Source organism: Leptosomus discolor, chromosome 6 (genome assembly GCF_034619465.1).
Source record: "Leptosomus discolor isolate bLepDis1 chromosome 6, bLepDis1.hap2, whole genome shotgun sequence".
Classification (NCBI taxonomy): domain Eukaryota; kingdom Metazoa; phylum Chordata; class Aves; order Leptosomiformes; family Leptosomidae; genus Leptosomus; species Leptosomus discolor.
The window spans coordinates 63046339-63058431 of NC_141396.1; the positions used below are offsets into that span (position 1 = coordinate 63046339).

The window sequence follows — 12093 nt, forward strand, 5'->3', positions numbered from 1 at the left end:
CTTTTCTGATCCCACTCTCAGGGCTTTCTAAAATCATCCTGCCATTTCACATCCTTCCTTAGGTTTCTCAGTACACAACTGGATTCTTTTCTTCTCTGCACTTAATGCCTGGAAGGGGGCTTACATCTAGCAATTATCGTTCATTGACGATGTGAACTCCCACTAAAGCAAGATGTTCTCAAGCTGTCTGTAGATGCTTGTCAACGACCTCCCACCAGTAAAATTGGCTACCTGCCCTTTCATGCTTCAGTCTCTAAGTGGCACCTCACATTCTTCTCATGCTTTTAAAACTTTACTTTTAAAAGTCTGTAATACTACTCCCATCTGTGTTCCTTCCCACTAAGAGATCTGGAGAGGTTGAAAGCATTTTCTCTATCTGTTAGGTGGAAACAACATGGAAATAACTTTGTTTTTCTTGATTCTCTGCAGGTGGAATGCAAAGCAGTGATGGTGTTTTTTCACTACTGTGTCATGTCCAACTACTTCTGGCTTTTCATTGAGGGATTGTACCTTTTCACTTTATTGGTAGAAACCTTTTTCCCAGAGAGAAGATATTTCTACTGGTACACTATTATTGGCTGGGGTACGTGACTTGTCTTGTCTAAAACATGTCTCAGTGTGCAAGATGACTACACAAACTACGTAATATTTCCACATACAGTTTCAAAGTATAGTTTTAGTCTTTGCATAGGAGTACCACTGCAGACTGAACCATGTTGTGATTTTTTGTCAGAGTTGAACTGAAACCTGGAGGATACCACATCTCTTGCAGAGATGTACTCCACAACTGAGAATTGCCTTCTATAAGATATGATCTTAATGCCAAGTTCTTCAGCTTAATCAAATCTGCAGTGCTAAGTCCAGTCCATTTTCTAAGACATCATTTATGCCTTTCTTTCGGATAGGAGATAAACTGAAAACATATCCAAAGGGTATCTGCATATTCTTATCATACTTAGTTGAGAAATGGAAACCTGCAACAGGAAGAAACAAGATTTGTTTCAGAAAGGCCAGTTGTATAATGATAACCTGTGTAATTATTTTTCATGTTGGCCTTCAGGAGATAAGTTGATTCCCGCAATACGTTAATTCAAGTAGTTCTTTGCGGATGTTTTTGTGCAGGAATCAGATGCTGAATGCAGAAGAATACATTAATTTAAAATGTACTCTAAGAAGGTTAAGCTCTTTTTTTTTTTTTTACTTAAACTTTTTATTTAAACAAACATATTTATGAAATAATCTGGAAATAATCCTGTATATTTATGTGTAAAGTCTACATACAAACTATATATCTTAAACTACTCTCCTTTGAAAAAAACATCCTCATGAAACCTGAAACATCAAGTAATCCACAGCTGGTTTTGTTTTTTCCCTCCCGAGGCAGCTGTATACACATAAAAAATCTCATCTCCTGGCAGACTCCCAACAATAGGAGCAAAGGTATAGAGAAGAAAGAAGAAACGATCAGAAATAACCTATAACATTTAAGGGTTTTTGGAAAAGGATGCCATTGGAAAAGTCTATTGGAAAAGAAGCTATTGGAAAAGGATGTTCTATCCACATATGTATAATCACATTATAGCTGAGATATGACTCTTTTCAAAGGGAACTTGGGGTTTATGTACATGAAAATGTGACCATTATGAAAGAAAACAATGCATAAATCTTTGCAATCTGAACATAAATCAGAGGCTGCTTTCCTTTAATGAAGTTTTCACGAATTTCTTATCTGTAGGTTCATCTGAATGTGAGAATATTGCAATTCAGTGTATTAACTGGATATTATTTTTTTTAAAATCAGTCTCTGTAATGAAAGAACTGCCCAGATGGATTGATTCTGCAATGCAGCCTCAGAACATTTGGTCTTGAGTTGAATACCGTAAATAAGATCTAGTTGTTCGGTATCAGTAATATCCATTGATAACATTAAAAGAATCTCCAAATGTGGATGGTTTTCTTTTGTTCTTTGGTGTGTTTTGGTTTTGGTTTTGTTTTTTTAAATACAATATTTTCTCAAGTCCTGCATATTTCAACTTGAAGAACAATTCCCCTGACCTGGTAGGAGCAATTGGCACTTTGCAAAACCAGAAGAGCTTCCAGACTCTGACTGCAAATCGTGTCGCACAAAAAGCAACCCCTCAGCTCAGAGCCAGTGGGGAGGGAGTTGCATCGAAGCAGCCATAAGCAAGAGCTCAGCATTTTGCAGCATCTGGATGTTTATCTGTTCCTTAAAATGTGCTGAGCACGTCAGTGTGCTCATTTGATTGATGAGAACTACATATGGCTGTGTCGATCCAAACAATTTTTTCCTCTTAAGTATGCAATATGCTGGTAAGTTCTTCGGATCGACTGCTGTCTTCCTGAGGTCTCTCCTAATGCCTCCCTCTTACTCAGGCAGAGGCACGGTCAGCAAGACTAGCTCTCTTCTCAGCCTTTGGGGCTCATCTGTTTTCTAATGTTACTCAGAAGCTGAAAAGAAGGTGATGAAGATATACATATCTATTGATGTAAAGAAAAGTAATGTGAGTGTATGTTTATTCTTTTAGCAGATCGTTCAAACCCCAAGCTGATCTGCAACGTCTTTTTTTAATGACACATTTAGTCTAATTCTGCCTTTCTGCCCATGTTTCAGACTTGGAACTCTATTCATATCATCAAACTTTATATAGTGCAAACCAGTGCAAACTAGATAGCACTCATGTTCAATATTTTAAGATTATTTTTATTATTGTGCATCTGTTAAGTGCACAAAGATCTCAATGTTTTCTACATATTCTCATGTGAGGAAAGCAGACTCCAATGTAAATTAAATATGCATGATTTCTTCTCTCCAAAGCCTGTCATTTTGCTTCTTTTTATCATTTTCCTTTCAAATATTTCTGTGTGTGCTTTTTTAAAGGAGGGCGGCTTCATCAGTCATCTAGGTCTAACAGGGATATTTTTATTTCTGTTAGCAGGAATATGAGATTTGACAGAGACTCACTTAAGTGGAGTCAGTCAAATGACTAATTAATGTGACATCAACACAGCCTTGCAAAATGTATGAAACATAATTGTTCCTGTCAACTTGCGACAGTCTCGTTCACTGCTGCAAGCCGGGGTTATAAAGGTCCTTGTTTTGTTTGCTTTTTAGCACTTTATCATTCCGGTGGTGCCTGAATAGATGTAGGCAGTTTCCTAGTCAAAGATTTTATCTGCCATAAAATGTAGAACCATCTTACCCAGAGTTGTCTTGCAAGACTGTTTCAGTGTCTTCAGAAAGGAAAATAAATCCAGGCTTCTCTGCGGATTCTTACTGTTTTGATTTAATTTGTATTTTACATGCATTTTTTTTAAAGAGTAAAGAAAAAGAGTCTGAAATAGAAATTAAATTCTTGCTCTCAATATTCTCATTTAGTTGGGATTTTTTAATGAAAAAATTAAATATGCCTATGAGTAAAGGAAAACTATCCTTTCCTGATTTGTTTTGGTTGAATAAGTAAAGAAAAATCAGTTATTTACACAATAACAGAGTAAACACAATATATGCAAATCATTTACAGCAAAGCCACATAAGAATACAAAGAATACAATAATGCCATTACAGCTCAACTTCTGCCACTCTGCAATTATTGCATAATTACAGTAGGTCTAGACACGGAAGCTGATGTCACTGCTTTTATTTTGTACAGGCTGTCTTTTACTGTTTATGAAACAAGGTGCAGTACAGCAACTTTAAGCAATAATGACCTGAAAAAACATCATTCCTTCCTCTTATCAGTTTTGCTTCTGCAATCCCACCAAGACTAACCCATCCTCTGACTGAGATAGATGTTTCTAGAGCTCTGAATTAATGTAATGAATTGCATTGTTTCGTGCACAAGCGCTATTAGGACACAAAACCTTAGTGGAGAGGATGCCAAAAGTGCTCGTTGCTGAGCACGACATGTGTCTAGACTGCTAATGATATCACCATTTTTATTTTCTGCAGGTACTCCAACAATTTGTGTCACTGTCTGGGCAGTGCTAAGACTTCACTTTGACGATACTGGGTAGGTATCATTGCGTGAGAAATCATTTCACGTGCATTCAGCATGATGGCAAGGATGGAACAGAAATCTAGTGATCAGAGGACACAACTAATTTCTTCCATTTCTGACATGGATTTGTGTATGCAGTAGTTTAGGTCCAGTGCTCGACCTAGAGTACTTTCCTGTTCAGCTACATGGATAACCATCGTTCGATGGTTAAGTCCCTGTTGCACTGGTGGATTCACAAAAGATGTATGCATGTAAAGAAGATGTAAACCTGCAGCTGACCCAGTGGCCCTCCATTCCCTGCTCAGTTAAATTAATGGAGACAAGGACATGGTTTACCCCATCTTAAAAGAGCTGTCAGGTGAATTACACCTGTGATTATCTTCTCTCCATCTGATTGTGAGAGAAAGGTGAAGAGCCCAGCTGTAGAAATCATTGCAGGTACCTCTGATGTGATGAAGGAAATCTGCACAAGGAGCTGCTGAGCTTTGATTAACAAAGGCAATTAGAAGCTTAGCTTCCCCTTGGAGAGTTTTTTCCCTACAAATCTAGTGGGGGAGGTAAGTAGAGGTAAGACAGAAATCAACATCTTGTCTTCTCTGGGAAAAAAAATAGAGGAAATGGGGTAGTTTCAGAAAGAATTCCAGTGAGTAAATTCCACTCAAATGGTCTCTTTCGATAGGGAAAAATCCTGCGAATATCTTTTCTAAAGGGCCAGAAGGAAAGGGTGCTCCCAGAGATCGTCCTGCACGTCTCAGTAGTCAGTAGATTGACCGGTCTGATAGAGCAGCAGACATAGCTGGTAGGAATGGACATGCAATGTTTTTTCATGACAGCTATATTTGAAATTGTTAAAATGTTAGGAAAAATGCTGTGAGTGAGGGATACTGAATAAAATTTGGAAAGTCTAGCAGTGGTTCTTTGAAAACTTCGGTCTAAGCGAAAGGCGCTATTGTGTACTCAAGTCCCATTTCCAAGAAACTTAGGCTTAGGTTTTAATTTTGCCTAGAGATACTTGGACGCAAAGTTTGCTCAAGACTCATTGTTTTGTCAGGTTTTCTTCATCCTTGTTCTTTCGTGCTCTGTTTGGGAAGAACATAAAGCCCTTCCTCCACTGGGGATGCCAGTGCTTTGACCTAATGTTCTATTTTGATATTAAGACAAATTAAATCATTTATTTCCATGCAAAAACAAGCCAGAAATCCCTGTTGTGTTGTTATTATGATTACAACACTGGTCCTAAATACATTAATTTCTCTTAGAAGTCCAAACAGTCCTTGCATTTTGTGGGTAGGGGGAATGTCTTGCAGAAAGAAAAAGAAATAAAAAAGACCAAAAACCTTTCCTTTCTTTTAGTTAGAGAAGCTGTTTAATATGCAACACATTTAGACAGACTCTAGCTGAGCGTCTCAGTGGTGACTTTTTAAAAATCAGCAAGCATTGTTCTGGGGGTGGGGGAGAAGCCAGTACGAGCCTTAAAACTTTGCAGCAATTACTGAACTGGGAAACCAGGGTCGCAAAGGCATGGACTGAAATACAGACTTTGAGCCTGAGTCTCCTCCCGCTTGCTCCTTATTAAGCTGGCAGAGCTCCCATGGCTTCAGCTCCTGATTCACATCACTGTCAGTGACAGGTTTTGTGGGGATAAAGGCAACTGTCTGTTTATCCAGAGCCGTGCTACTGAATTAGATGGAGTTATTCCAGATGTACACCAGAGATGTAGCAGAGATCGGACTCTGGCTTTTTCAAATGGAAATCACATCCCTCCCCCAGCCCACTGGCTCGCTTCCCTTCATCCATCCTGAAAAAGAGTCCTGTGTGTCTGACTTCCACTGTAGCAATGCATTTGAAAGAAATTAAGGAGCCTGTTTACGTAGCACAGCTTTTTGCCTGGTATTACAGACTGTTCTGTTGCGCGTTGCTTTTTTTTTTTTTTCCTTCTGGTCATGTTCGTCTGAGGAGAAGGTGACGTTTCTTCCACCACATCCATCCTATAGATGTCACAGGGACTGGAACAAAAAAGTCCTTGAAAAAACCTTTGTGTGAGCTTGATCTGATTCATTGTTGATGTCTACAAGGTAGACATTGGCAACTGAGCTTGCTGGGGACACATCCTGTGAAAGAAGAGGAGTAAGTCTAAGAAGAGTAGGGGATGATATATCACCCCAGGGTACACATTTAAAATACACAGCGCTGGGGAAAAAACCCAAACAACAACCTCCAAGTGTCTATTTGTCCCAGCTGGAGTCCTGGATAATTAGCTGGACTGTAGATGTCTTCAATATAGATGGCTGAAACTAGAGCAGGTAGATTCCATCCCTTGTAATTTCTCATTTCTACACAGACAAATTGCCATACATTGCCAAACAGTGCCTATTTGTGAAGCCATATTAATATTAGAATTTGCCCAGATGCTTCCAGCCTTGGTCAACTCACTAAAGAATTTCAGGGAAGATTTAATATGCACCTTACAGAGGTTGAGGTCTGCAAATAGAGGGAAATTTTCACAAGAGGGTGTCTAATTCATAAATGCGTACAAAGGATTAAAAAGATAATTGCTGATTTTTAGGTGCTTTTGTTTTGTGGCATACAATTGTTCACATCTGAAGAGAGGCTGATTTCCAAACTGTCAGTGAGAAGCAGTTTCCTCTGAACATTTGTTGCTTCTTAAGGTATTTTAAGGTGGGCATCCAAAGTGAGGTAACTCTGAAGTGTTATTTTTGCAGTTGAAAATTTCAGCCATCAGTCCCATAGATTTTGAGGGATTTGAAGTTTCTAAGCTTTGTAGACAGAAGCAAAATTGTAATTTCGTGCAAATTTGACATCCCATCTTTAATTTTCTCTCTTCTCAGCAGCTCTCCCACACACATCCTTATTGCTGGATTTATGGGAATGCAGTAAAATATTGTTCAACTGAAAATATAAGTTCAATTGAAATTTCTAAACCAGACATCATCCAGGTGCTTAGGATTTCTCTCATATGCACTTTGTTGATGAAATTTTAGCTCTGACTCCTCACACTTGCACATGTACATAGTTTTGTTTAAAGGTTTTCACTGTTCCCCCAGATGCAACCAGACTACCATTTAAAAGACACAGAAGTTGCATTAAGCTTTCACAGAATCAGCAGTGTTTTATTTCTCTATGTTCTGTCAAATCATTTCTTGGCATCTGACAAATGCACCATGACAACCACTGCTGGGACTTTTGGCTGTTGTCCCAGTGGGAGGGAAACCCTCCTTGTCAGAACTTCAGGTACAAAGTAGATATTTTTCTACGATTTTATGTTTTCCAGAGGGAAGCATGAAGGGAAGAAAGCAGAGACAAATAAAAGACATTTTTTTCAACTGACAATCAAATTCTGAATGACTAAAAATAGTGTAGCAGGGGTGGAAATATTTATTTTCGTTATTATTGTTTTCCTAGCTTTGAAAATAGGAGTTAAAGTTAAAAGCCCATACGTATATGGGTCCTGTAATTAGCTTTCTCTACAAATGCATGTCCAAATGAATCTATATGGAATAAACTTCAGGAGAATCCTTTGGTGAATCTGGAGGAAGATTTTAAATGCTGAGGTAGAAATGTCACAACTCCCCACAACTTAAAAAAGGAGCTGACCCCAACTGTTCTCCAATACTTGAACCCTCTTAGATGAATCCTTGCTTCTTGGTAGGACTGGCAACCCAATTTCTGCAAAACCATTCCTATGTGTAAATACAACCAGTCTCTAGCACATCCTGATGTACTAGACGTGTGTAAGAATCCTCATCTCAGGGTCAGGAACTGACATTCATATCTGTTTAGCCTGGAAAAGTAACTGAGACATCAAACTTTGGAATAACCATCTCTTACCCTTTGAGGTATCCCAGTCTTTTTTTCCCTTCTATTGAGATGTTTACATAAAGGGACAGTTTTACAGTTGTACTGTCTGTAGGTTCAGAAACACACATAAAGACATTTTCCAAACTGGCCAAACTGTTTAGTGAGAGGTACCATTGAAATTGCCACAAAAATACTTGTTTTACTTTCAGATAAGTCAGGTAAAGGCTGTAAAAGAAAGTTGCAACAGGGACAGACTGAAGAACTAAAACCTTTGAACCTAAATAAAATAATTTACCTGCAAGACCAATCTCCCAGTCTCTGGTCCCTTAAAAGTTGTTGTAAGTTTATTAACTTCCTTGTTTCTTTCTTTTTCCTTCTCCTTCTCCACCCCATTCGTTCATTAACAACTGCAGCTGTTGGGACATGAATGACAACACTGCTTTGTGGTGGGTGATCAAGGGTCCTGTGGTTGGATCAATTATGGTAAGTAGCACTTGGAGGAGGTTCTTCCTCAGCATTTCTGAGAGCAAATAACCGATGCAAATAGCTTCAAATGGCTTTACAAACCATGCTGCATCAGCTGTTCTGGACTATTGGGCAGCTTGCCTGAATGTCCGCCGTTTGCCATCCACAAGGCTAAGTAATTCCATTGTTATAAAGAAGGTTTAGTACAAGTTAAATGATGGTATGCTGCCTGTAAGAAAAGACTACGTATATAAGGGTTGTTCAGTTGCTTAAACACAGATACCAAGTGCCATAAGTAGGACCCTAGAGGGTATGGATCGTTTGCCTGGTTCTGGCAGATATTACATAGGATGTATGGGAATCCTGTGCCATTTGGGGTGACAGCTGAAGGCCAAGTGGGACAACTCAGGATAACTAAAACAATACTGGATGTCAGTGACTACTAAACTTGACTATGTCTGTTGAATGGAATTCATTTCACAGCGACATTTGTTTACCTAATATTAGCTTTATAACAGTATTTAGACATAGTGCAAGATGCTCAATTGTCAACAAGGTACCTTAGCTCCCTTTAGTTGATGGAGGTTTTGGGTTTCACTCAAATGATGATAGATACCTGTGACTGGAGAACCTCAGAAGTATCCTGTTTGGGCTCCAGCAGCTGCCCTAAAAGAATATAGGAATTTTAAAATGATGTTGAGCTGCTTCAGTTAGGAAATTAAACTGACCACCTAGACAACATGATTAGTAGCACCTGAAAAGCTGTTTGGCTTACCACGTGTGGGTGACTAATTTGGGGCATGCTAAGTTGCTCTTCGTACTCCAGTGACAGCATTGGCCGGGTCTTCATCGCTTGCTGTGGGAATTTAGACATCCAGCTCACAGGTAGCTGTCTACACGTGGGTGGTGTCATCGGGTTTGGGGCTTCTTTTAAGGATTTGGACAGCTGTCTAAAGTAACTTTCAGACGCATTAAAGGTAATTCAGATAATGACACTGAATGGTATCCAGAAGGTGAGGTTGTAGTGGGGTCTGGGTTTTTTTGTGATACCGATGTATGTGAATTGCCATGCTTTACAGACATATTCTATGAAGGATCACATTCTGGCTAGGGGAATCAGTTATATTTGGCTTCTACTGAAGGCATTAAAGATTCAAGCAACTAGCAAGGGATGATTGGGCATTTCCACTTATTTTTAGTCCCCAGATCAGGCAGAAAATTTTTCTGAAAGAGCTGCTCACACCTAGTTTAATTTTTTTGGTCTCCTTACAGGAGTAAAAGGTTGCGTAAGGGACTAACTTAAATTTCCCACTGTTTTCTTCCAGTGCTAAGAAGCTATGGAGAGGTGATAGCCAACTATGAAGCTAAAGCATTGAAATAAACTGATTTTATGAATCTCCAATTGATAAAACAGCAAAACAAAAATTTAAACTATATCTGTAATCACATGATCCTATGAAAGATGCCCAGGAGGACATAAAAGAATTAAAGATGAACATTAACACACATTCCAACCCCCTCACACACACACCTCCTCTCTCAGAAACCTTAGAGGTCATCTCATCTTGGGCCAGATTCAGCTGAGCAGAGGGAAAGTGACACAACCTGGGATTTCCAGGAAAGGCGAGAGACCAAATTGTGACTGATGGATACCGCTAAACTGAGAAATGCACTAGTTCAGAGAGTGAGAGTTAAAGATGCTTTTACTGTTGAGATATTTGCTATGTGGTTTTGATGTGCAGGGATCTTTCTTTTTTATTCTTTGCACTGGTTGATAATGAAAAATGTTGAAACCTTTTCACTTCTGTTTGTCTTATCTGGCTCTTGGGACTGAAGAAATTCTACCTTACTTTAGCTGTTGCAAGGGAGGTATTTTTGCGTGCAAAAGAGCTGATAAGACCCTTATAAATTTATCTCATTACTCCTGACCCTGTAAAACTTCTAGTCTGCATTTTGGAGAAGAATAAGGCTATGGAGCCAGCAAGTCACTGGAAAAATCTCATTCTTATACTTGAAAAAACAGATCATTGGCACTTATTTTTCCTTTCTTTTTCCTCTAGATAAACTTTGTGCTTTTTATTGGCATAATTGTGATACTTGTGCAGAAACTCCAGTCACCTGATATTGGGGGCAATGAATCCAGCATTTACTTGTAAGTACAAAAAAAAAACAGTAATCAATTTAGATTTCTAACATACACATAGGAAAAAAGACAAAGTCAAAAACATGCCTCAGCTGAAGCAATTTGATTTTCAAAAAGAGTAACAGGATCTATTAAATTTATTTGGTTGATTTTGTCTTTTTTTTTTTTTTTTTTTTTTTTTTTTTTTAATCCAAAAGCCACTAAAGGGCATTCTAATGCCAGCCTTCACCTTTCTTTAAATGGCCTGGTAAAAAAAAAAAACCATAAATACAGGATTAAAAAAAACCACAAACGCCCAAACTTCTTTACAGGTCAGTTATCTGGAAATCAACATACTGACCAGGCATAAATATTATTGTTCTCATGGGACAGTCTGCTGTGCTTCATACGTTCCAGGGATTGAAAGCAATGAGATTTGAGGAAAAGATTTCGTTAACTTTGGACTGAATTTTAGTTTAGGAAGATACCCTGAAGTTGCTCATGTTCATGTTTCTGGTAAACTTGAATGCATCCATCTTAAGCCAAACAATTCCCCCACACATCTAGAATTGCCTAAAAATGCACAACGAATCCTAAAATTTTCTTTTAGAAGTTTTAAAACTTCGTTTGTGAATTACATTTTTTTAAAGCCAACATCCTTTTTGTTAGTTTCTGCTTCACTAGAATATAGAAACTGGCCATTTGAGATGGTCGTCATTCCCACTTTAAGTGCACGCAGTCATTCTCCATATAAAAACTATACAACCATATTGAATAACTACGATACGTGGCAGCACATTTGGTGTTTTCTTGGCTTTTCAGCCTGAACCCCACTCACATTTGCTTTGCAATTTTTTAGTGAGCTCTAGTGATCTCTAGCACTCATAAACATGGTAAGATTTTTTGATTTAGTACTGGATTACTGGTGAAAAAAGACAAGTCATACAAACCTTAAATAAAAATAAAAGATGTCAAGGTAAAGTAGGAGATCCTTATTTTGTATTAATTTTTAAAAATTATCCAGTGATCAGGTTCACCTTAAGTAGCCACACTCATAGTATAACAATGTTATCATCTAAATGAAAATTTCAGGGAAAATTATATCCTCCAGCTGTATATTTATCTTCCCTTCTTTCCTAGTGTCTTGTTTACATCTACATGAAATGATGATTTTATGCTTTTTCATCCCTATAGTCAGACATTCGCTTACTGAAAGTACTGCCCTTGAAGTTTGCTCTAAACTGTGCTTCCACAGACAAAAATAATGCTTTAAATTCATTCTGCAGGTGGATGTATCTCAGAATTAAAACTCAGGAGAAAGTGTAGTGAATAAGTTAACTGTATGCATGGTTTGCCTAAGGCTTGCATGAAGTCTTCCCATGTATGTTCTGCTGGGAAGTCGTCCACCGAATCTTAGATTGCAATTAGCACCCAAGACGTGCAGAGCTAGTTCTGATTATGACCTGCTAAGCGCATGTTTGGTGTCTGCTGCACATCTCTCACATATGAAGCAAAGCATGCCATAGACTCAGTGGTTTAACTAGATTACAAAGCATCCTTGTCATTTTTGATCAATATGGTGACTGGGTTTTACTGATATTTTTCCTATGTGTATAGTTAGCCACCAAAATCAAGAGAAGACATCATATTTTCTGTTCCATTCGCTGC

General features: G+C 38.3%; 1 protein-coding gene across 1 annotated transcript in view; it reads left to right on the top strand.

The window, feature by feature from the left end:
- ADCYAP1R1 (ADCYAP receptor type I) overlaps positions 1–12093 on the top strand; it is a 134229-nt gene that overhangs the window by 99640 nt on the left and 22496 nt on the right. The window contains exons 9-12 of the mRNA XM_086467335.1: positions 430–583; positions 3971–4031; positions 8252–8321; positions 10364–10455. Of these exons, the coding sequence (XP_086323461.1) occupies positions 430–583; positions 3971–4031; positions 8252–8321; positions 10364–10455 (377 nt within the window). The remainder of the gene's footprint in view (positions 1–429; positions 584–3970; positions 4032–8251; positions 8322–10363; positions 10456–12093) is intronic.